A 25,957-nucleotide genomic window follows, 5' to 3' on the forward strand; every position below is an offset into this window, starting at 1 on the left:
CGGGAGAACTGGGAATCTGTACGGTTCCCAGAGTCTACCACAGCTGATACCTCACTTAGAGAGCCCCTCTCACATACGTAATTACAGGGAGCAACCATACAGCCTCTTTTGGGGGTGACTCCCACTGCTGCTGTTCTTGATCTAAGGGGTTCATGTGACTGACTGAATTCAGGGGAATCAAAGGGGGTGTTGTGCGAGGGGTCCTTCAGCCTCCTTGCTTTTTGCATGCCCTGTGCAGGGTCTCACCTCTTGTGTCTTCCCTCTGAGACACCTTCTTGAGAGCTGGGCAACTAGAGTTATCTGTGTGAACCATGGACCTGTGACTTTCTATGAACCCCTGCACTTGGCTTTCAGGTTCCTTGTTTTTAGGGATCTCTTAGTAAAGAGAGCTAGGAGGAGGCAGGACATTGCTTGTATGATGCTTCTGCTGTGTGCTAGATAACCTTTTCCAAAGGAAGAGGTCAAGGTATCACCAGCTCCTGTACTAGGTCTTGGGCCCCAAAAGCTGAGTTGTCTTTGCTGTAAGCCTGCAACCTATCTCAGAGCTGTGTTAACCTCTTCTTAGATCAGGCAGCCCTGGAGCCAGCCTGGTGGGGAGCCAGGCAAGAGGGAGCCTAGGGATTGTTCCCCTGGGGAGCCTTCTCACAAGGGTATATAGGCTCTTTGGAGACACCCAACCTACTTGGGGACTGTAGGGACTTACCTCAGTACCCTACATTCCCTGCCTTCCTCTGGAGCTGGTAAGGGGATGGATGGGTAAGGGGCAGCTAGGCATTCTCTGGGCTCCCCCTGCTTCTCTGAGGCTGGATTGGAGGCACTCAGCCCCCTCTGCACCAACAGTAGCAGCCCAGTCTGTGACTGACTTTCCTGGGCCGTATGGACCAGTAGCCCAGAGTCTAGACTGTCCCCACCACCACTAAAGGTGCACACGACAGGGTATGGCTGTCCCTCCTGCAGCGGAGCCTCTCTGAGTGAGCTGCAGACTAGCCCTCCAGCTCTAACTAGACTACAAGCTAACTGTTATTTTAATTTTTGGTCTCTGTATGAATGTCTCCCTGGTTTCCCAGGGGCACAGTGCAACTGCTGTGAGCCCTTTCTGAAAGAGCCGTGAGTAATCTGGGTCCTTCCGTAGGAGTTTGTGGCAGGTGCGTTTTTGCTCTTTTGAGGCCAGAGGCTAGAGCTCTGGACTATGTGGGATTTTCTTTCCAAAATCGCCCATCAGAACTTCCCAGAAGGGCCTGATACTCTGATGGTTCTAGAGTCAGACTTAATTTTACATCCCTGCCTGAGAAGTCCCCTCAAGCGGGAGATTGGGTGGAGCGGGAGATTACAGCCACATGGCAGGAGTCCAGATGGGGATGGCAACTTCACCCAGTCGCCCAGCTTGTTGTGCACGCCCCAAGCACTCTCTCCTAACCCATCCTAGCACCTGTGTTCACCCCGGGGCAGGCAGTCAGACAACGGCTCAGCCTGCCTGCAGAGGCTGCACTGTGGCAGAATAACAGGCGGTTGTGCCCCAGGCATATTGCTCTTGCCACACTCTAGACTGCCACTGCTGCCGGGTGTGGGGCAGGCAGGCCACAGGAGGGAGGGGCCGGTTTGATCTGCAGGTGAAAGGAGGCTTTTATAAATAGGTCACCTTGTTCCACATCCTGAATTTCATTCTTTCTCCATCTTGTGTCAAAACAATGGTTTTACTGTTCTGGGGTCAGAGGTAGTGAGGGTGAACCGAGCTTTAGGAGGTGGGCATGTGTCTGCTTACTCCCTGGTGGCCCTCCTCTGTCCACACCCATCCACTGCCGCCCCCCCTCACCCCACCTTGGCAGTGCCTCCTACAGTAAAAGGATAATTTTTCGCAGAGGTGGAACTCTTGAGCCAAGTCATTGGAAGGTCTTTGGGGAACGGTGAGGTCTGCCGGGCCATTCACTGAAGGGATAGGATAGGATTCCCAGTCGGTACTGGCAAGTTCTGAAATCCTGCCTGAGTCAAGTGTTGAAAGTTGTCCCCTCCGATGTCCCTCTCCTCGTTCTTCCTCCTTCTCCTCTTTTCTAGAGTTGGTCTCTTGAGGCCAGAACAGTCCTGGCTTTTATGAAACAGCAATATGAGGCCCATGATGGGCAGGACATGAGTAGAGCCCACCTGGCTGAGTCGTAGGATAAAGGAGTGGCGTTGTGGCAAGTGGCACTAGACAGATGCCGTACTCTGGGTGGACAGAGTGAATTGGTGGCTTAGAAAGAGTGCAAGCAGCACCCCGGAGAACCAGTTCCACGTACAGTGGCCTAGAGCTTGACCAGGATTCTTAGCCTTACCTCTGCTTTCCTGTCAGTCACAGACAGCAAGGGTCTAAAATGAACGTGTCATGAATTTGCTAGCGCTGCACCCCGGGGTGACTACTGTAAAATATCTGGTATCTATTCTTCTGGGTAGTTCTCTATGCCTGCAAACAGACACACATACGTGAAGAGATTGTTTAAATTCTGTTTCTTTGGAGATGGGAGCACACACTGCATGTTTTATGATCTGCTTTGGAACAGCCTCACGGGACATTTTCACAGCCTGTCCCAAGCTACCTCAGTCCCAGGACTGCTCAGCCTGTCCCTCTGCCCACTATGGACAAACTGGACTTTACTCTGTGTGAGATGTCTTCACTGCAGGCTCCTTTGTATAGCCTGGTTTGAGGTGGGGAGAAGAAGGGGGGCTCACAGATGAGGCTCCTGAAAGAGTATTTGACACCTGGTTGGAGGCATGCCACCCTACACAGCCCCTGCCGAGAAGGTTGTCCGTTTAGGAGTCTGTCTATCACACTAGCTGATAATTTCCTGCCAAGCTCTTCTGTCCTCTGTGATTTTGTGGATAGCAACAAGGGGTCCTTGACTAAGAAGAGCACAGAAGGCTGCTGTGGGAAGCTGAGGCTTCAGGAAGTTCCCGTCTTGTTAGAGCCAAGCTGTGCGTTTGAACGGCTATCACATGCCACCTGTAATACCATCATTGGTAGGCTCCTGGTGTCCTGGGCCACTTAATCTTCCAGCATCTAGTAGGGAGTCTGCATTGAAAGCTTTGCCCCTAACTGCTGTTGCCTCTCACAGTGAACCCAGGACTGAGCGATGACCCCCAACTCTGTGTGTGGCAGATGTGGGGGGAGGGGTGGGAGTTCTTCCTTAGTGGAAGGCGGAAGAAATTAAAACCACAAGGTTTAGTGTGGTCTGGTGGATGCAGACACCCCTTCCTTAGCTCCTACGCGTCTGCTCTGCTTCACGCTAGCGTAAAGAAATATAGAATCAATCTGGGGGTGTGTGTAAACAACAGGCGTGTGTGTGTGTGTGTGTGTGTGTGTGTGTGTAAACTGGTCTCTGTGTGTGTGTGTGTGTGTGTAAACTGGCCTCTGTGTGTGTATGTGTGTGTGTGTAAATGGGCCTGTGTGTGTGTGTAAACTGGCGTGTGTGTGTGTGTGTGTAAACTGGCCTCTGTGTATAAACTGGCAAGTATATGTGGGCCTCTGTGTGGGTATAAACTGGTAAGCGTGTGTGTGTGTGTGTGTGCGTGCGTGTGCGCACGCATGTGTAAACCGGCAAGTATGAGTGCATTTGTGCATGTGTGTGTGTAAACTGGCCTCAGTGTCGCATATCAGCTCACAGGGCCAGTGTTTAGAGTGCAAATGTCTTTGCTCTTGTTCGCCATGGTCCTGACCCTGCTTCTCATGTTGGTTTCCTTCTGTGTTTCTCTTACCCACCCCACCCTCCAGTCAGAGAGGAAGGTCTCAACATGTGCTTGGCTTTGATATGGGGAATTCCCAGGCTCTGACCAATACTGTGTCAGGTGGAGCGTGGCTTGAGCTGGGATATGAGGAGCAGAAGGGTCAGAATTGTGAAATTCTGGGATATTCCACCCATAGCCTTGGGGTCTACCCCAAGTCTGTGGTCCCCTTTTCAGTGTGCTTAAATTCAGCCACACATCCCTAACAAGAGAGTAAAATGTACAGGCAATGGTGGGAGCATGCCTCACCTGCTGTGACCCGTGAGGCTACTCACATGGCATTTCCCGAGTGATCATCCAGGTAGCTTTCGTGGCACACGGCTGCTGTCACTGGTCTTGACTCCAGAGGAAGGAGTTCTCTTCTGTGACTCAGTACGCTCTCAGTGTGTTGTGCGAAGAGTATTCTTTCTCTCGTACACAGCCTGCTCGCCCTCTGGTGATGGTTTCCCTGCTGTCCTTGGTTGATCTTTAATCTGATTTTACGTGGAGAAAAACATTGCCAGGAGAATGACTGGCCGTGTTCCCTGCTGCCCAGTAAGAGTGACAGATCTGTAGTTAGAGCTCCTACATACACAGAACACAAACACACACACTCACAGATGTGCACACTCCCTTGGCTGGGATGGGGTAGCGACATGGCGTGTCTCGTCCTCTGCTCTCTCTGAGGGGTGTCCCTGGTCCTTGGGAATCACCAGCACTGTAATTGTCTGACAGCTGGCCGGTACTGTCCTGAGGACTAAGCACAGTAGGATGTGTTCATTATTTGGGGTGGCCAGAGTTTCTTAGGGTGAGAGGGGTCCCAGCTAGGACTTTGTTTGGGAGTTGGCTGGCCATGAGGATGGCCAGCAGGTGCTGTGTGAAGGGCGTGGTGGTGAATGCCGGAGTTTGCTTTCTGAGAAGGTGAATTGCTAAGGGACTCAAGTAGGTGTCCAACTTCCAGGCTTCTGTCCTGGCTCCTTGCCTGGCTGACCATTACCATCGCTACACTCAGTGGCGCCCACGTGCGTACGGCATGCATGCCTGTCTGTGGAGGCATCCATGGCTGCTGTGAGTGGCGGAACGAGGTGATGGCGGTCCAGCCCTTCAGCCCTCTACTCAGCCGACAGGAAACACATACCCACTCCCTTCCCTCCCTTCACGGTCTGGCATCTCCTGGGTAGGGACGAGGGCTGAGTCCTCCCACTTCATAGAGGTCTGCCATCTCTCTTGGTAACCTTAGGCCCTGGCATTCATGTGGCACACTTGAACCCCTTGAGCAGCTTCTGCTTTGTTCCTAGAACAGTAGGAAATGGGGGTGACCTAGAGCCGGCACCTGTACCAGCTCCCCACTTCCTACCAATAGTACCCACTGCTGGACTCTCTGCTGGCTCAATGAAGCCTGTCTCATCCATTGTCAATCACAGCCCTACAGACCCACCCACGTTCCTGTCACTCAGCACCCATGGATGCCACACACCCACCCCATCCCAAGTTCCATGTCCAGGTGCTTTGGGGAGCAGGTCAGCAGGTTTTCACAGCTTCGTAAGTGGGGTCAGTCAGAAAACTGTGGCCATGGGGTAAATCCAGCTCTGTTTTCTTAGAGTTTTATTGGGACATAGACACACCCATTTATTTACACACTGTCTGAAAACCCTAAAATGTTTACCATCTGACCATTCACAAACCAGGCCCACTGAACCTGGCTCAGTAGAGTCCTTCATCTTAGTCCTCTGTAGGATGGCATTCCAGTGCCCAGATCATGGCCTGAGGCAGGGTCCATCTGTTGGGCCAGGTGCGGTAACCAGGAAGAGCGACTCACAGTGATCTTTGTTCAGTGAATGAGCACATTCTAGAACATCAAAAGGAATATGCCAGTTGTGCCAGGCCCTCTCTCGGACATTGTCTCCATGGAGTTTCAGAAAAGCATGTGACACACAGATGACATTCACGTTCTAAATGAACAAATGGGAAATTGGCAAAACCAAGGGTGAATCTTAGCTGGTATATTCAAGGCACAGTCATCCTGAGTGAGTTTGGGAGCCTTGGAGACGGGCCGGGGACATGTCCTTCAGGCCACAGCCCAGGGAAAGGTGAGAATGGAAGGGTACGTCTGCCTGCAGTGTTTTTCAGAGTTATGTGTATGTGTGTGGGGCGGGCAGTGTGCTCGTGAGTGCGGGTCCCCACGGAGGCCAGAGGTACCAGGCTGGCACCACAGTCAGTTGTGAACCGCCTGGCGTGGGTGCTGGGAGTAGAACTTGGGTCCTCTGTAAGAACAGTGTGTACTTTTAACCTTTGAACCATCCTCCCAGCTCCCTGCATGGGCAGTTTTAAAGTGGACGAGAGAAGGGAAGCCGGATGGCTTTGGCACCCTTGCGTAGGCTCGGAGGTGGCTAGCTATGCACAATAGGACAGTGTCATCTTCAGCCAACAACCTGGACACACAGGAAAGATGAGTCAGGAGTGACTCGGGGATTGCCATGGCAGCTGACCACGCAGAAGGTGACTCAGATGACGAGATGGTGGCGCACGTACAGCAGAGGGCTTGGACCGTGTCCTCTAGCCTGCCCTTTTCGCAGGGTCATTTCACAATACTGTGGATACTTTCCCCGGTGTTCCCCTCTCCAGTTCCTCCTTCCCATGCCTTCCCTCCCACAGACACACACCTTCACAGCCGTTTCGTGCCTGGGGCTCTCACCCTTACACAGCGTGGCTGGTAGTGGACTCAGTGGGCCCTACACAGCCCTTTGGTAACATCTCGGTAGAGGAGCATGTGGGACTGACCTGGACAGATCGTGGACGCTCCACCCTCGGGTCACTCTTTCGATGGTTCATCTAAGGCTGCCAGGACATCCTTTCTCATCCTTGCTGCATGCTTACCTGCTGCGGCCTTCGCAAAACTTCATTCAGAAGAGACAGAGTAGGAGCCATAATCTCGCTGGGGACTGGCAGGCTGTGGGCTGGCCTGTTTTTATACATAAAGTTTTATTGGAATGCAGCCATGGACATTAGTTTGCCTGCCTTTCATAGGTGCTTTTGTGCTCTCATGAAGTTGAACAGCTGTAGTCTGTCCCACAAAGCCCAAGACAGTTAGCATGGACCCTTTACACAGAAAATTTGCCATTTCTCGTTATTTTCACTTGATCTCTACTGCTATGATAAAACACTCGGACCAGAAGCAATTTAGGTGAGGAAAGCTCTGTGTCACTGAGAAATGTCAGGGCCGTAACTCAAGGAGTTTAAACAAAAAAACCACAGATGAATGATGGAGCCAGCAATGTGAGACCCTGAGTCACTTAAAGTCTTTAAAAGGTCTGATGATGACGTCCAGTGGCAGAAGTCTTGCCTACCGTGTACAAAGCATGGGATTTGTTGTCCTTGTATTTGTTTAGTTTTTTGGTTTTTTTTTTTTCCAAGACAGGGATTATCTATGTGACAGCCCTGGCTGTCCTAAAACTCACACTGTAGACCAGGCTGGCCTCAAACTCACAGCAATCCACCTGCCTCTGCCTCCCTAGTGCTGGGATCAGAGGCTACAAAGCAATAGGTTTATCCCCTGGTATCACAAAGAAAGATGAAAGAAATGAGGATTATTGTACCTAGACATTCTGTGAAGTAGGGTCACAGAATCCACGGGGCTTTGTGGAACCAGTGTAGTCCTCAGCTGCAAAGGGACATTTCGGGTATAAGTAGATTTGGGCACAGGTCCTGCCTTGTCCCTGTAGAGATGTCTGTGTCCTTGGGATTGGGAACTAGGGTGGGGTGTGCCGTGTGCTCTCTCTGGCACTAAGAAGGAATTGACAGCCACAGGATAAGCACAATGGGCAGACGTGTCCACCTAGATCCATCCCCTGGGACTGAGCCTCCAGGAGACCTTTCCACCCTGAAGGCAACACTCTCATGGCGGTCTTTCCCAGCTAAGAGGACAGCGGCTTATGCTGGTCCCATAGTAGACCTGTCCCAGCTCCTGGACCTGTGCTCACTGACGAGGACCAGTGCTTTCTGGTCCCCAGATGCTCAACCTGGCACCCCGCAGCCTTCTCACACTAGACTCCTTCCCCCTTCTTTCATCTGCTTTATTCGGGTATCCTAGAGCCCCTTGGGACAGGTGACTCAGCATGACCCTGTTTCCCAACAGCCGAGTCTCAGTGGCCCTCACCCATCTTGGCTGATGCTCGTAGATTATGGAGCCAGGAGGCTGCCCTCATTATCCTGTTGTTCATAGGCTCCTCTTCAAAGTGGGGAGCAGAAGTCCCTTCTGGAGGCCGAGGAGGGTTCTGTGGGTTTGTAAATATATGTGCAGTGTGTGTGTGTGTGTGTGTGTGTGTGTGTGTGTGTGTGTGTACATGTGTTTCAAGACTGGAGGATGGCAGTGGGTTCTTTCTCACCTGTCCACCTTGTATGTTGAGGGTGTTTCTCTGAATTCACTGCTTTAGCTAGTGATCCAGCCAGCTTGCTCTGGAGGGAGCCTGTCTCCACTTCCAGGTGCACCAAGGTCACGGGGAGGGGCTGCCACAACCACCCAGCTCCTATGTAGGCTCTGAGGATCTGAACTCTGGTCCTCAAACTTGCGAGGCAGGCCCTTTAGCCTCTGAGCCATCTTTCCAACCCTCCAGGTTTGGGCGGCAAAGAGCACCTACTCATGAGGAGGACCCAGGAATGCAACTGCTGTGCTGTCCTCCCTGATACCAAGCAGCGCAGGGACAGGTGGAGGAGGTGCTGTCAGCTCTGCTCTTAGCCTCCTCCTCCTCTCAGTCACCACTAGAGATGGAGTAGACAGATGTTGTGAAGGCTCCCCTCGGTCCCACTTCCCCATCCTCGTTAACAGACCCTGGAGATGATGAAGTCAGAAAAGAAAGAGGCACTGCGCAGTTAGGCCCCTGCCACAGCATCCCTGTTACCGTGCTGTAGCAGGGAGACCCAAGCGTGAAGCATTGCCCTCTAGGTGAAGGCTGACTTCTAACAAAGCAGTTAACCATCTGCAAGTTAGCCCAGAACCACGTGTGGGTGAGTGGATGAGCCTTGCCCTTCCATGTCCATCCGAGTCCAGGGCCCAGCCGAGGGCCTTGAGGAAAGCCTTGTTGATGGTGCTAGTCTGGGTAGGGTATGGACCTCTGGGCCTCAGTGCCTGGCCCAGTGTGTATGTGCACGCAGTTTTTCAGCCGACCTGCTGTCTGCGTCGGGATTTCCTCCCTATCAGAGATGACTCCGCTGGAGAAGAGGGGAGGGTGCGCTTGGTGTCCTCATCTGCCTGTGCTGCACTGTGGGTTCCACACAGGGAAGCAAAGCTGTGCATGCCCTCGTCCTGACCGAGGTGTCACTGGGTTGAGGCTTACTCCAGCATCTGTGTCACCACCTTGGCCTTCTGGCTGTGAGACACCACCTAGAAGCCCCAATGGCGTCTCAGACTGACCCAGCACACTGAGTGCAGGTTCCAGTTCCCAAGCCCGCCTCTACCTCTCCACACAGGCTGTGGGGCAGATGGCCCCTTTTCCTTTGTGACAATATAGCCACAGGGACGGGGGCATTTCATTCTGCACCAGGGTTCCAAGCTGCTGAGACGAATTGGTGTGTGAACTCTGCGTTCCTCTTTAATCTTTCCCCTTCTGTACCCCACTCACCCACTCTCCTGTTTTTCTTTCCATCCATTAGGCAATACTGAATGCTTCACAACCTTCGGAGATCGCCTAGCAACCGTCCTTAGGAATTCTGTCCGGCCCTGATCTGGAGTCAAGGCCCCAAGATTGATGAGTTTGCCTTGGGAGTCAGTGAAAAGGTGAAACCAAAGGTCAACATGGGTCAGAAGGTCACGGGAGGGATCAAGACTGTGGACATGCGGGACCCCACATACCGACCTCTGAAGCAGGAGCTCCAGGGTCTGGATTACTGCAAGCCCACCCGGCTGGACCTGCTGCTCGATATGCCCCCCGTGTCCTATGATGTCCAGCTGCTCCACTCCTGGAACAATAATGACCGTTCACTCAATGTCTTCGTGAAGGAAGATGACAAGTTGATCTTTCACCGGCATCCGGTGGCCCAGAGCACAGACGCTATCAGGGGCAAAATTGGGTACACGCGTGGACTGCATGTGTGGCAGATCACATGGGCCATGAGGCAACGAGGCACGCATGCTGTGGTGGGCGTGGCCACAGCGGATGCCCCTCTGCACTCTGTTGGGTACACAACCCTCATAGGAAATAACCACGAGTCCTGGGGCTGGGACTTGGGGCGAAACCGTCTCTACCATGATGGCAAGAACCAGCCAAGTAAAACGTACCCAGCCTTTCTGGGGCCGGATGAGACGTTCATTGTCCCCGACTCCTTTCTTGTGGCCCTGGACATGGATGATGGGACCCTGAGTTTCATTGTGGATGGACAGTACATGGGAGTGGCTTTTCGGGGACTTAAGGGTAAAAAACTGTATCCTGTAGTGAGCGCCGTCTGGGGCCACTGTGAGATCCGCATGCGCTACTTGAACGGACTTGATCGTAAGTGTTCCCTGCCTTGTCTAAAGCGGCATCCTCCCACACATCCCTGTGGTCCTGGCTAGTTATGGAGTTATTGGACTTAGAATGTCTTCAAATCAATAGCCCAGTGTTTGTGAATCCACACAGGCCGTGTGTCTTAGTTTCTATTGCTGTGAAGAAACACCAGGACCACAGCAACTCTTGGAAAGGAAACATTTAACTGGGGTGGCTCACTTAGAGTTTCAGAGGTTCCGTCCATTATCATCACGGCGGGGAGCGTGGCAGTGTAGGCAGACGTGGTGCTGGAGGGAATAGCTGAGAGTCCTGCATCATACAGACAACAAGAGGTCTGGGTGGCGTCCTGAGCATTGGAAAACCAAAGCCCACCCCCACAGTGACACCCTTCCTCCAACAAGGCCATACACACGCCAACAAAGCTACACCTCCTAATACTGCCTCTTTCTATAAGATTATGGGCACCAAATGCATTCAAACACCACACCATTCTTGACCTATGTCTGGCTAAATGAGAAATTCTGTCCAGAGCCTGCTGAAGTACCTGGCAGTGCTTCATGAATAAGCAGAGGATGGCTGGATGGACAGACGGACGGACAGATGGACGAATGGATGGATGCATGGATGATGGAGCGGTCAGGTGAATGGATGAATAGGTCATGGTGTAGTGAGCAGATAAATAGACGAACGGTTTTTTATTTATTATTCTCTGATTAACATGCTTCCAGCCTTGAACTATAGTTGTCCATATTCTAGCCCAGTAGCCAGTGTCACCAAGGTGAGCTTTGTAGCCTTGGGGATGCTCTGGCTTCTTAGATAAGTGAAAGCCAAGGACCTTTTTCAATCATGACCCAGATTCTGAGGTTCTCTCCCAGAGCTCGACACTCCTTTGCACGGAAGTCCTGAGAAAGACTTGCTTAGTCTCAGAGTGGGGACTGCGCTGAGTCAGCAGTGACTTCTGCCTGTCCTTTTGGAAAGGGGTGTGGCCTTTCTCTGTGCTGAAGTAGCTTGCATGCAGCAGCATGAAATAGCTGTGCTGATGGCGGCAGGTGCAGGTCTGTAATGGCACAGCATGGGTGGGACCCGGAGCTGTGTTAACTGGGGTCCTGGTGCTCCAGAGCCACCTACCTCAGGCCAAGCCCCCTCTCTGGGAGCTCACTTCCTACAGGGTTGTCTCCTGTGGTCTGTGTGTTTCATCTCCAGAAGGGGTAAGCCAGAAAGCGCCAACCACCCATGGCTGGTTTTAAGGCAGATTTGCCTGACCCTTCAATTCCTAGCCCCAGCCTGTGGTGGGTGATAGGTGTGACTCTCACCGATGTCAGGAGATAGTCCTCGACTGGCCTGTCATCTCTGACCCTGCAGGATCCCCAAAGTCTACCTTTGGGAGACACACTGAAATGTTGAGAGCACCCAGAAACTTCTTGCTCTTCCTTTCCGTGTTGCCTGGACGATGACAGGGAGCCCATCACTGGGTGGAAGCGTCTGCAGTGCAGTGTCCCCGCCTGTCCCACCTTTCCCTGTGCAGCGCAGCGTGAGGGGCATGGCACTCCTGGCAGAGTGGCCCAGCATGCACCGAGAAGGGAACCTCCCTGAGGAAGTCATCTCAGGCCTGGACCGGGAACTGGCAGAGCCAGTTCTGGGAATCAGTCTCCCTCGATTACAGAAATAGGTGGCATAAGTCCACAGCCAAATTTGCAGGGGTGGGCGGAGTCTGGGACTGCTGGGTGCAGGTGTCCCTGCTGAGGTTCTCAGGGAAGCCTGGCTCTGGGCCTGCCCACCGCCTCCCTGTGGAGGAGTGGTCAGTAACGCCGCAGGGAGGTTTATGCTCCTTCACTGCAGACTGACAGGTGATAGATGGAGGGTTGCCGGGCTCCTGTTGTCTCCCAGATGGATCTGGGCTCCATGAGAACTCCCCAACCTTGTCATTTGGGAACAAACAGGCCTGCCAGGGTTTTCATGAACCCTGAGGATTTGCATGGAGGGGCCTGGGGTGTGTTTGCCCTCAGTTAGCCCTCGACAATCCACACATAGCTCACATGACATTTTCAGCAGTGGCATCCCAGAGGCCCAGACACATGTCCAGTGAGCAGATGGAACTCTGTTTAGCTCTGCATCAGGTGTGGGGGCTGCACGCCAAGCTAGCTCCTTTCCCTGTCGCTGGGACAAACACCCGAGCAGTACAAGTGAGGGAAAGAGCCTTGGCTCACAGTTTGAGGGGTCCAGTCCATCATGGAGAAGGCATGAGACAGCTAGTCACATTACATCCATAGTCGGGAAGCCGAGGAAGGTGAATGCCCGCTTTCTCTTTTTTCTTCAGTCCAGAGCTCCAGCCCTACTGGCCGGGTGGGAGTGTGAGAAATGGAGCATCCATCATGGCAGCTAAGATCCAGACAGACTCGGAACGTCACATCAAGTTACTTCCTGATCAGTGATCACACTCTGGGTGCTCTCCAACCTATCTGAGTGCCAGAAAGCACCAAACCCTTGGCTTCTCCTTTTCCATAGTCCTGGTTGTATATGTTTGACTCTGGAAGATGCAGATAGGAACATGGATGTGGCCATTTCATGGGGTGCTGAGCAGGACATCTGAGGGTGGCGTGTTATCATTAGCCCTGCTAATGCCAGGGGAGAGGAGGGAGAGATGGCACCTGCTTACACTGGCACCTCAGGGCATTGTTGAGGGGTGACTCATGCCTTACGAGGATCCCTTGGCTGATGGTAGGCAAGAGCGGCTGCCATGACAGTTGTCTGGTAAGAGATGACTGGGCTTGAGGCAAGGCAAGAGCTGTAGTGATGATAGAGGCAACCGTATTCTAGAATGCGCACCTCAGTAAATTGTATGTAAGAAATGAGAAAGCTTGCTAAAGATATGACTCCAGGTATTTGGCCTGAGCAGGTTGAAGGATATGTCCACAATTGGAAAGATGGGACAAAGCTAGAGGGAGGACCATGGACAGGTGGACCTACGAGCCTGGAGTTGGAGACACCGGGCGTTCATCCATATATAGATGATTTGGGGGAGTTGCTTAAGGGTAACAAGCTTGCCTAGCATGCACAAGGTTCTGGGTTCCATCCCCAGCACACTAAAACAATAACTACAGCGTGACCCTGGATGAGAGCACTCAGAGGGATAGGAGAGCCAGGCCTGAGGGCTGATGCTGGACTCTGTTAGAAGCAGGAGGCCCAGGAGAAGCAGGCCATGTGTGCAGAGGATCCCAGGAGATGCTGTTGTGTGCCAAGGGAAGGAAGGGTTTCAAGAAAGACAAAGTAATGGCAGGTCAGGAGTGCTGGCAGCTGTCTTGGCAACAAGAAGGTTGTTAGGGACCTCGCCAGGAGTCATGTGGGTGGAGCAGGGTTAAGGCCTGGTGCCTGATGGAGGAAGGATGCTATACTCATTTCCTGGGACTGCCGGAACAAATTACCCTGAGCCAGGCATCTAAAACAGCAGAGATATATTCTGTCACAGTCCAGGAGGCCAGCTGTCCAAGATGAAGTTGTCCAGCGGGGTCCTCGGACCTCTCAGAGGCTCTGGGGGAGAATCAGTTCCCTGCCATCAGCAGACCTGACTGCTGTTACTCAGTCTGTGGCTGTCAAGCCCTCCTGGCCTCTCTCTGCTCTTGCCCAGTTCTCAGTGTACCCGCTCTCTTCTGCTGCTGCTCTGGCTGCCCCACCACCGTGGAGACTTCTCCTTGCTCTGGGGAGACACGTTACCCTGCCCTGCCAGGACTTCCTTCAGGGGGTCACCCCATTCACAGGAGACGTGCTAGTGCCTCTCTCAGAAACACTGGATTTGTGAGGACAACAGGTACTCAGGGTTTGGAGGACAGGGACCAAGAGCACTTCTCTCACTTGGAGAGATGTCAGTTGTTCTTCCCTGGTTCCTCTTGTGAGAACTGCTGAATACAAAGAATAAACACAATGGCTACTTCCACTCAGAACATTCTAGAATATTCCCATGGGTATTGTCACTGCCAGCTGCTTGTCGGAGTGAGCCCCAGGTCAGCCATAGGTACCGTGGGGGTGGGCAGCATGACCTGGAGGCCCCTCAGAATGTGACTTTCCTTGATCCTTAAAGTCATGGACTGGAAACTCAATACTTGCCTTTTTTCTTTAAAAATCCCATTTGTGCATGTGCATATGACTGCTTTAGTGTGTGGAGTGCAGGGGTGTGCAGGGGTGCACGTGCGAGCATGCACTGCAGGGTGCACTTGGAGGGTGCACTGCATGGGTGGTGGTGCATGTGCAGTGATATATTGTGGGGGTGCACTGCATGGGTGCATGTGGGGAGTGCATTGCAGGGGTAAGTGTGGGGGTACATGTGCCTATGGAAGTCCAAGATTGATATCAGGAAGCATCCTCAATAACTATTCCACCTTAATCATTGAGGCAGGTTTTTCAGTCAAACTCAGAGCTCACTGATGTGACTAATCTTTCTAGCTTGCTTGGGGAACCCGTCTCTATCTTCCAAGGCTGGAATTACAAGCAGACTGCATTTGTCCCGGGGATCCAAATTCTGGGGCTCACATTTGCACAGTGCTTCTCCTGCTTGAGCCGTCTCCCCTGCTAGCCTTGTGTTTTTGAGGCTTCATTTGGGTCAGGTTTTTTTTTTTTTTCAGAGTACCCCAAGAGCCACAGGTTTGGGGCTCTGGGACAGTGCAGATCTGACTAGGCCACTAGGAAGCTGTTCCTCTTAGAAATGCAGAAGTTGGCATGTGGTCTCTTCCAGGTCTTCAACCTTCTGGTCCTGGAAATGTATTTGTTTTATTTCCGGTGTCACTGTTGCACATTCACCTTATCTATTATAAACGATAAATATCAGTGACCTCCTGAGATAAGTGGCCAGAGGCCCCAGCCAGCAAGACGTACCCACCAGATCAGTGGGACAGCAGTGGACACTGGGCTATGGATGGAGCAGGGAGCAAGCTTGGCCAGAAGTACTGAGGTGGAAAGACTTCCTTGGGTCCTGGTAGTGACCAGCTGAGATTGGTACAGTGTCTGTCTGCCCAGAACAAGCTCTACGGACTGCTTCTCCTACAAGGGAGGGAAATGGGACCTGCTTGTTCTTGTTTAGAGTGCCTGTTTCACTCTGATTGTGTTTGCAGCTCAATGCATCACCACAGCCATTAGCTGCCCTTCCTGAAGCTAGTCCTGGAAGGCCCCACAGCCCATGACCGTATTACAGGAGCTCCCCACCCCCACCCGCCGTGTGCCTGCTTTCTGCGTGGGTGAATGAGTTGGCTACTGCCTCCCGTCAGAGTCCTTGATCCCTTGTCCTTGGGCTCCTGATGTCTGTTTCCCCATCTCTACCCAGGCCCATAGCATGTACTCCACCTCCCATGGTGGCAGTGGTGGCAGCTTCAGTGTCGGTCCTGAAACACAGGAGTTGGAGCAGGGTCTTGTAGAGTCCTAGTCCTCTTGTTTGGGAATTTTCTTCATGGAGGGGGGGGTTATCTGTGAGGTGACCTGAAATCACAATGCCAAGGGCTGCATGGTGGGAATATCAGCTGGGCTGGTGAGACTCTTGGTTCATATTCAGTGACTCCCGGTGCTCCCGCAACAGCCCTCCAGCCTGTAGGGAAGCCTCTCTACCTCCCAAGTGGAACTGAGCCACATCCTTCAGGCAGACTACACTGGGCAGCCCCAGGCCCTTTGCCTAGTGACACCGGATGGTAGCGTTCCCAGACAGAGGAGGAAGCACAGAGGTCCCCACTGTGCCATGCAGGAGGGCTACCTTGTAACTGCCAGGTCCTGGCCAAAGGCTGCAGTGAAGCCTTCTGGTTTCAGGACCTAGTTGGCCATGGATACATGGAGCTCCTTTACTTCATCCTCCTGCCTCCAGGCTCCTGGTGGTGGCGCTGCGTTGTCTAGGACAGGCTCTATTTCAAAGCTTCTCATTAAAAACCATTGCTACTTGAGTTTCTCTCCTGAGAAATTGTGGCTGAAGTTTTCCATGCATGCGTGCGGGCATGTGCATATGTGCGAGCGAATGAGTGATGTGTGTATGTGTATGAGTGCTGGCACACCCATGCCACCAGATCACACTCTGGTCGTCAAGTTTGCAGCAAGCAGTTGTACACACTAAGCCATCCCGTCAGCTCAGGTGTATTCTGTGGGCGGGTGTGAGTGTGGGTGGGTGTGTATGGACACACATGTATGTGAGTGGGTGCATATGCACATACATACATGTGAGTGGGTGCTTATGCACATATGTGGAGGCCAGAGGGCAGCTTCAGGAGTCGTTCCTTGAGTACTTTCCACCTTGCTCTCTTGACCTGGGACTCCCCAGTTGGCTAAACTAGCTAGTGAGCCCCGGGGATCCTCCCTTGTCTGCCTCCCCAGCACTGGGATTGAGAGTGTGTGCCGCCATGACTAGCTTTTCTCACGCGCTCTGGAAACTGAACTCAGGGCCTCGTTCTTTGATGGCCATCACCTTCTAGACTGAGCCATCTCTCCAGCCCAGTTTTTTCTTTTTCAGTACGGCTGGTGTAAGGTACAGCTTAGGTACCATTCTAATTCATTTGTCCGAAGCACCCAGCTGCTTCACTGCAATCAGCGTCAGACCGTTCTCTGACTCCCAAAGATTCTTACGCCTGTTAGCAGGTTCCATGTTCTCTCAGACAGAGAACCCAACCTTCAATAATGTTTAATGTTATTTATTCATTTGGTGATGAGGTCTGAGTCCAGAGCCTTGTACATGCTAAATAAGCACATGCCCTACCACTGGGCTATGTCTCCAGCCCACAGAGGGGTTATTTTTTAATGTTTTGAGGCACATTGGTGAATGTTGAAATTCAGAAGAATGCACTTAGCGTTGCGGAAATGGCTGTGTAAAATGCGTGCCTTGCAAGAATGTGGACATGAGTTTACTGCCCCAGAACACACGTAAGACAGCCAGGTATGATGTGTGAACATGTAATCCCAGCACTAGGGAGGCAGAGAACCAGGCAGATGTCTGAGGCTAGCTAGCCAGCCTATCCACTTGGTGAATTTCAGGCCAATGAGTCTGTCTCAAAACAGACAGCAATGTGGTGGGTGATTGTCCTCAGGAATGCTGGCTAAGGCTGCCCTTTGGCTGTCACACACATGCATGTGTGCCCCCCACCATGTTCATCTGCACACACATGAGCATATATGTATACACAAAAGAATAAGTGCACACATTGATAAAAGAACCCACTTTTTCAGTGGAGTGAGATATGGAGGGGAAGTTTTCGTTCTGGGCTTTTTTTTTTTTTTTGGCTCACAACTTGCCATCAAGGGGTGGGCGTGAACCAAACCGCAGTCCATTTGTTTGTGCTCTTTCTAACCCCAGAATCTGGGGGAGCACTGAGCAGTCCCACGTGTGCGTTTGTGCCTGGTCCCCAAGCAGAGTGAGAAGGGTCTGCCCACCCCTGGGACATTCAGAATACTGGGAGAAAGGCTGAAGAACTCTCTGGGGTGCCAGCTGGCCAGGGCCTCCTCTGCAGGACGCGGGGCCTGGGCTCTCAGCGGGCAGGACAGAGGGACCTCGGAGACCACGAGGGGCGGCAGTCTCCTCTTTAATCTGGACCCCGGAAACAGCTCTGACTGGAAAGCATCCTGACTATGCTTGGGGCAGTGCAGAGAGGTGACCTCGAGTACTTTGGTGTTCTAGCTGCAGCTAAGCTGGTGTTTCCAATTTTCCCTGTCAGGCTGAAGGAAGCCCAGAGACCTGGGGTTCCTCCAGCTCTGACCTATTGGTCACCATGACTCTGAACACCACCTTGGCTCTGCCACTGGGTACACATGACTTTGGCTATCATTTCTTTTTTAATAATTTTGTTTGCTCGTTTGTTTTATTTATCTCACATGCATGTGAAGGTCAGAAGACAACATGTGGGTGTTGAATCTCCTTCCGCCATGTTCACCCTCCAGAGATTGATCTTGGGTCATCAGACTTGGTGACAAGTCTTTATCCACTGAGTTAGCTCCAGGCCAGTTCTCTGTATGTCCCAGGCAATACAGAACATGGATGCCAATACAGGACACAGGGTGCCCAGAATTGGATCCGAACCTCTACCTTTTCTATTCCGTATCGTCCTCTGCTTTAAAACGAAGGCAAGGACAGTACCTGAGAGGCTCTGAAGGCAGAAGCTAAGGGGCACACAAGGACCTCCCTTCCAGATCCTGCCTGGGGCCCTGGCACTGGAATGGCAGAGTGCTGAGGAGAAGAGACTCTCATTTGCCCTGGAGCCGTTCACACTGAAGATACTTTTTGTCCAGACAGGGCACAGATAGCCCCGCATGTGACCAGGCACAGCTCCTTCAGGTCCAGCCCCATCCCTTCCAGCAGGGCAAGCGTTAGGCAAGCTCTCTAGATGCTTTCAGGTCCCTGTTCTGTAAAGGGAACGTGAGCAGCAGAGGCCTCTCTGGTTATTCCGCTGTAGTTGGTCACTGTCAGGAGAGCAGATGAATCCCTGTCCGCAGAGGGCTTCTGAGCCTACCTGGCCTAATGCAGCTTTCTCTGCAGCCACCACCACAAGTCAGAATCTAAAATTGCATTTGTTAATGATCTGCTTGTTAAAATCCAGTCAGTTCAGTGCTAACCCTGGACATGCTGTAAGGGTTGTCTTGTCTGTTCTAGAACCTTCTTGAACTTTGCTAAGGTTCTCCCTCTCTTTCCTGGTTTTCCCAGCTGAGCCCCTGCCACTCATGGACCTGTGTCGGCGCTCGGTGCGCCTCGCTCTAGGAAAGGAGCGCCTGGGTGCCATCCCCGCTCTGCCGCTACCTGCCTCGCTCAAGGCCTACCTCCTCTACCAGTGACCCACATCCCAGGACCGCCACACCACAGCCACCTGGTGCCAACTCACCGGGCCGTTGGAGTCCACCGACCCCTGCGCCTGGGATGGATGTCCACCCCCAGCCATGGGCAGATGTGTTCTCTCATCCGACCAGCTGCCTCTGCTAGGTGGACCAATGCCAGCGGACTTCTCTCCTCCCTTCCCAACACTGGCTGAAGCAGCAGCATCCAGGCCCTCCCCTGAACAGATGCAGAGAATAAACTTCTATGGAAGCCTCTGTCAGACTCCTGACTGCTCTCACGGAGTGGGCTGCTCCTACCCTGCAGCCCCCTGGGGGGTCCCGGGAGGAGAGATTAGTGGGAGATGCCAGGGCTCCAGGCAGATTCCCAAAGCAGGAATGGCCAGGACAAGGCACTCAGATGAAGCTCAGGATGTCACATACCGTGGACACTGAGACAGGACCCCAGGTTGGACCTCCCTCGGGCCAATGTGTGCCCGGCTTCAGTGCCAGCTGTCGGTGCTCCATGCCCTGTATTTATTCTTTAAGCAGTAACAAAGACCATTTATTTATTCCATTTAGAAAGGAAACCTGGTTGGGTCACCTCCCTTTGTGTGTTCTGTTGCTCCCACACACACACACCTGCCACTTCCCAGGAATGTGTATGCCACACCTGTCCCTTTTCCTGGGACATGCCTTTGGCATATGAACTGGCGTGCACAGACACAAGGGTGTCATTGTGTAGATCCCTTGACCCAGTTTCCAAAGGGCTCTGCACCAGCACGGGATCAGGCCCCGAGGAGAATCAGAAGACTGCACAAGTCCGCACGTCCCCAGGTAGCTGCTTACCTTGGGCGTTCATACATCATTGCGTGTGTCTGGGTCTCTTGTCTTCCATGAGATTTGAATTTCGCACCTGATTTTTCCGGTGTTTCCTATGGGCATCCTTGAACTCCGGGCCTGGAGGGCCGTCAGGATAAGCAGGGCGACTTGGGGTGCCCAGCCGCTAGGGAAGCTATAGGCAAAGCAGGATGAAAGAGACCAAGAGCAGAGTGGAGCATTGTGAAACCCCGCGCCTCGAGGCTCAAGAGCCGTATGGAGCAGCACTCATGACCCCACCACACACACCCTTGAGTCTCAGGAGTGGGGTGTAGGATGGTAGCAGCTGATGGCTGCCTGTCCCTAGCAGCACCTTATTGGAGCATTCCAGCACCTGCTTCTGATCTCTTGCCCTTTCTTTTACTTTGAAATCAGCTCCCTAAATTGGGAATGTAGCCCAGTTGGTAGCGTGCTTGCCTAGCCTGCAGGAAGCTCAGGTTCCATCCCCCGTACTAAGGAAAATCAGGCATGGTGAACCACCCTTGATCCCAGTACTCAGAAGGTGGAGGCAGGAAGACCAGGAATCCAGCTGCGTGCTGAGTTGGTGGCTGCCCAGGGCTGTGTGAAACTTGTCCTCTTAAAAACAGAAAAAGAAAAGAAACCAACTCCAATCGAGTCTGAGCTTTGCTCATTTCTGCACAGGTACAATAAATGACTTTATGTTGAAAATGTTTAATATATTTACATATATATATATTTGTAAGCATCGTTTTAAACAGCTGCTGTAGGTACCTTTTCCCCCCAGTCTTCCAGTGAAGTCTAATTTTTAAAGCACAAAATTGGTGCCAAGACTAGATAAAGAATGTAAATTATTCCCTTCATATTTTGCAGTTTTGGAGTATTTTTGTTTGTTTGTGTTTGTTTGTTTCCTTTGGGGCCTGGTCAGATTGTAAAATTTCACTTGTTCCTATTTTGGAGTGGGTCGTGTTCATCTGTACAGATCCCAGCTTCTCATTTTGATGCAGCTGGACCCGATGGACGCTGGTGAATTGCCAGGCTCTCCTGAATCCACCATGCTCCATCACCCCAGGTTGCCACCCTCCCTGCTGTCCCATCAGCATAAAGCCTCGTGGCATGTATAGTTTGAAACCCCTGTTCTGTTCTATTTTATGATGATTCATAACAGTAACCTAATAAAGGAAAGTTTGTTAAAATATGAAACCATTGAGTCCTTTGTGCCTTGTGGGAGGGGAGAGGGGCATGATTAAGCCTTAGGCTGGCCAGCGATACTGCCTACTGTGTTGCTTGCCACTCCTTGACCTGGCCTGAGAGTGGGATGCTTGCCAGAGAGTCAGGGATCATCCTAGGATACACCTCACTTTTGCAGAAAGCTTGTAACCGTAGCAACTCACCAAGCCTAATAGGAAGTGATTCCACCTGCCGCTGAGGCCTTCTCATTGCCTTGTTTAAAAGCTTAGGGTGGGAGTTGGGGAGATGGCTCAGCTTGTCAAGTGCAGTCACACAGCACGAGGACCTAAGTTAGGGTCGGAGGACCAGCCTAAAAAGCTGGGCTCAGCGGTATGCATCTGTAGCCCCTGGAGGCCAGCCAGTGGTGCCAAATCCATGAGCCCCAGGTTCAATGAGAGGACCCTGTCTCAAAAACTAAGGTGGAGTGTGACTGAGAAAAACACGTGATGTCAGCCTCCAGCCTCTGCCTGCTTGTATGTGCACACAGGCAGCACATGCACAAGAAGTAGGAGGAGTACTCCAGTCGAATGGAGCTAGTTAGGACCAGCAACAGCCTGCACAGCACCCACCGAGTCCAGTCCACAGAGTCGAATAGAGCTAGTTAGGACGAGCAGCAGCCGGCACAGCCCCCGTGGAATCCAATCTCAACACTTAGCAGAAGACTTTAGGCCTACGTCCCTCACGTCCCATCGAGTACACAGTGGCATTGAAAGAACCTTGCCCAGCAAGCCCCTCTCGCCAGCCGCTGCAGATGGAGGCCCTGTGGGAAGAACAGGGAATTCTGACTTATTCAGAGGAACGATGAACAATACCGTGAGCCTCGAGAAGCTCACTGAGCGAGCGCATACGTCGTAACTGGTTTCCAGAGAACCGCTGAGAGGATGTGAAGCGTGTCGAGGGGATTTTGTCTTGAAGGGCATGTTGGTCTCTAGGGATGCTGTAGGAAGCGCCTGGTCAGGGGGCACAAGCCACTCAGCATGTCCCTTTCTGAGAGTCTCCCAACCCTTTTTCCTTAGATCCTGTGTTGTTAAATACAAGTTTCTGTGCTGCAGTTGTAACTTGGTTGGCAGAGTGCTTGCTTGCCTGACATGCACGCAGCCCTGCATTGGATTCCCCAGAATCATAGAAAATCTAGCATGGGCCTCCATGATGGCCCAGCAGATAAAGATGCTCGCTGCTAAGTGTTTCATCCCGAGGACCCATATGGTGGAGAAAGCCGACTGCCTCACATTGTCCTCTAGTCTCCCAGTGCACACTGCGGTGCCTGCAAAGAAGCATACGACGATTAGAATTGTAAAAACAAAGCACAGCTTGTCATAATGACAGATCCCTGTAATCTCAGGACGGGGGGGGGGGTAGAAGAGCAAGAGTTCAAGGCCATCCTTGGCTACATAGTGATTTGAGGCCAGCCTGGGCTACTTGGGACCCTGTCTCCACCAAAAAAAAAAAAAAAAGAAGAGATAGAGGGAGGGAGGATGCATAGTGCAGCAACCCCGCCCCCTAGGCTTCACCAGGCCCCAGAACCTGCACTCCCCCACGCTCCCCAGGTCACCTTGCTTAAGGGATGTGCCAATGCTCTTTGGAACTGTGTTCATGCTTTCTCTTGCAAAGCTGCTAGGTAAAGGGACTCATATCAGTGTGGCGGCCTCTTGGCCCAGGAACTTACACATGGAATCCCAGTCACACTGAGGTCCTGACACTGATGTTGTAACCTCAGATGCGCCTCTGTAAAATGGCAGTACACAGATGTAACCAGGGGCCATAGGGCTCCCAGAATGAAGTCCATGTGCCAGCAAGCGCTGTAGAGACTCTCGTTCCCTGAAAGCTATGGCTTCCTATAGTGGGACTTGGTGTCTGGGGAAGCCAAGCATTCCTGATCTAACCTCCTAATTAGTCTTTCTTCTCAGGTAGTCAGCCACAAATCAAGGTGGATGCTGGGGGAGACTTCCACGCCCACCCCGGATGCAGGCAGAGGGAAGAGGGTGGCACTAGAGTTATTTTTAGGCGGGAGTTCATGTCTGGGTTGCAGTTGGAACCCGGGCCTCCCTTGAAAGGATGGCAGGGGTCAGGCATGAGGTAGGGGAGGCATCGGCAAAATGAGGGTCTTTGTGCTGCCAGGAGACTTCTGGGGGAGCCGGCCTTTGTGCTGAAGGGAACGGTTTTAATAAAACCATCTGTGCAGACTTGGCCCATCTGGTTGCAATTAATCCCCTGCCTTCGAGCAGGTAGCCGGCTCTCTGGCTTGGCCATATTGGGAAGCTGCCTCTGTCTCCATCCTGGGCAGCAGCCTCCCTCCCGCTCCTAGGCGGGATGAGGAATGTGGACTCCGCTGAACCGTAAACTATGCTGGGGAAGCTGGGGAGGGGGCTGAGGACAGAGCAATTCGTTCATGTTCCAGTCCAGACACCCAAACATGGTCGGGTTCCAGCCACAAGGAATATTTGAAATAAATGCACTGCGCAGGGCCAGGAGTTTGCTGTGTTTTCTGCATGGGGCCATGGCAACCGGAGAGGAAATCATGAGCTCGGATCAGGCTGGAGGATCAACAGATGATGTCCTGGCCCAGCAAGCCGGAGGAAGCAGCGCATGACTCCTAGGGCTTCTCAGGACTCCGCTGTGGGAAGCCAGGGCTGTGGAAAAGCCTGTCCATCTTCCCCACGCACTCCAAGCTCGTGACCCTCTTCTAGACCCACTTCAGCTGTTTGCTATGGCTTTGCTAGGCCACAGGAGATCTGCCACTGCCCGGAAGGTCTCAGCAGAGGGGATGCTCTCTGTTAAAACATAAAGTAAGATAAAACAGGCTAAGGGCAGTGGCTAGAATTTAGCCGTTAGCTGAAGTATCCTTGGCGCTGACCTGCCCCAGGTCTGTCTTCCAGCCCAGGCCCAGCTGCTACCCTTCTGGGTCTATACTCTAGGCAGAAAGGCAGGCTCAAGGTCCCTTCTTCCTCCTGATGTCATCTCATGGTGGACTTATGTCTCTATATATTTATGGGCTCGTATATGCCCATTATAACAGGTCCTAGCCGGACGTGTCAGCTAAAGTCTCCAGATGCCCCCTTGCATCTGAGTCACCCAGGGGAATTTACTTGGAAAAAAACAGAATCCTAGCAAACTTGCTACACCAAGACAGAGGATCTGGTGACTCTGATAAGATTGCCCCAGAGTCCCTGAGAACCCAGAATTCTGCACATAGCTTTACCTGAGCAGACTCCTCTGCCAGCCCCCCATGGTCCTCCAGAAACCTGCAGACGGCCCTGAAGGGGCTTGGTGACACCCCTAGTGCAGAAGCTACTGTGTGAAGACTCTGCCAGGTCCGTCTGCTTTGTTCCTGGCTCCTGACAAAGCCCCAGAGAGCTGAAGCTTAAGGCGGCGATGCCAGCACCCCACCCAGGCTCAGAGATCTGGTCTTGAGGATACAGTTAAGTGATCCGTGGGGAACTACTGGAGCTGAGGCCAGGAAATGCCTTCCTGGAAAGCTGCACCAGGAGCCTGGTGACATTATCAGGTCTCCGAGCCTCTGCTCAGGCAAGGCCTTTCTATCAGGACTGACCCCCTCAGGAGCTATCCTTTTATTTTGCAATAAAGCTGAGGTCACGTGACATTAATTCACCATTTTAAGGTACACACATCAGTGGTGTTTAGCACACTCCCAGTGTTGAACATTAGCCTCCACCTCCATCTAAAACACCTACTATCCCCCCCCCCCACACACACACTCTGTCACTCTCCTGTTTCCTCTTGCCTGTAGTACCTCCGTGGATTTTCTGTTCAGTGGACTCATGACACCGTGGGACCTTTTGTGTCTGGCTTCTTTTGCTTCCCAATGGCCTGTGAAGGGGCTTTGTCCCTTTTGTCCCTCACGACCTCCCTTATGACTACTCCTTTCTCCTGGGTCCTCAGAAGGGGACAACATTTCCTCGGGTTCCCTTCGGGATTCATGAGCCAGGATCTACAGACTGTTCTGACACTTGCAAGTCTTAGATGTAGGAGAGTAACTACATGGTTGCCAGCCACCCAGAATCCCTTGTGCTCACGTTGTGTTTACCAAAGTCAGCCCATTCCTAGAACAGCATCTTTCAGGGTCTTTGCCAAGACCCAGGAGCCTCAGTTTCTCTTTGAAGAAATGAGGACTAACACTTATTTATTTATTTACTTATTTATAGTCTGGGAGCCAGGAGCAACAAAGGACCAGGGGATTAGGGCTTCTGGGCCTTGCTCAGTATCTCTGATTCCAGCTTCCACGTTGCATTCATTTCCTCAGGCTATATGACAAAGTGCCCTGCACTGGGTAGCTAAAAATATCCCATTTCCTCCCACAGTTCTGGAGGCCAGAAGTCTAGCATCGAGATGTAGACAAGGATGTACTCTCCTTGGAGAGTCTAGGGGAGTAGCCTCCTGACCTCCTGTAGCTCCAGATGCTTCCAGACTTCCCATGAACTTTCACTTGGTTTGTGTGTGTATGCGTGTGCATGTACATGTACATGTGCGCACGCATGTGGAGGCTGGAGCACAACCTTGGCTGTTGCCCCCCCGCATGAGTTCTTGTTTGTTTTTTTTAAAAGAAAAACAAAGTCTCTCACAGACCTACAGAGCTCTAAGCAGACAAGGCTAATCGACCAGTGAGCCCCAGAGATCTACCTGTTTCTGCCCAGCTCTGGGTCTACAAGCATGTACCCCACTCCTGGCTTTGGTTACTTACGTTCTGAGGCTCAAACACAGGGTCTCATGCTTCTAAGACAAGGATTTCACTAGCTGAATTCGCCCTCCCACCAGGTGAACTAGCCAGCTGAACGAGACCCTCCATGGACTTTCCTCCCACCAACTGAACTAGCCCCCTCACCAGCTCAACTAGTCCCCTCACCAGCTCAACTAGCCCCCTCACCAGCTCAACTAGCCCCCTCACCAGCTCAACTAGCCCCCTC

General features: G+C 52.3%; 1 protein-coding gene across 4 annotated transcripts in view; it reads left to right on the forward strand.

The window, feature by feature from the left end:
• The window catches only part of Spsb1 (splA/ryanodine receptor domain and SOCS box containing 1), a 101,710-nt gene extending 80,706 nt beyond the window's left edge, over positions 1 to 21,004 (forward strand). For all 4 annotated transcript variants that reach the window (XM_026781809.1, XM_005353683.2, XM_026781810.1 and 1 more), the window contains exons 2-3: positions 9,382 to 10,217; positions 18,865 to 21,004. In XM_026781809.1, coding sequence (XP_026637610.1) covers positions 9,524 to 10,217; positions 18,865 to 18,992 — 822 coding nt within the window. In that variant the 5' untranslated portion in view covers positions 9,382 to 9,523 and the 3' untranslated portion in view covers positions 18,993 to 21,004. The remainder of the gene's footprint in view (positions 1 to 9,381; positions 10,218 to 18,864) is intronic.
• Positions 21,005 to 25,957: the final 4,953 nt, after the last annotated feature.

The sequence above is a fragment of the Microtus ochrogaster genome, chromosome 10, assembly GCF_000317375.1.
Source record: "Microtus ochrogaster isolate Prairie Vole_2 chromosome 10, MicOch1.0, whole genome shotgun sequence".
NCBI lineage: Eukaryota > Metazoa > Chordata > Mammalia > Rodentia > Cricetidae > Microtus > Microtus ochrogaster.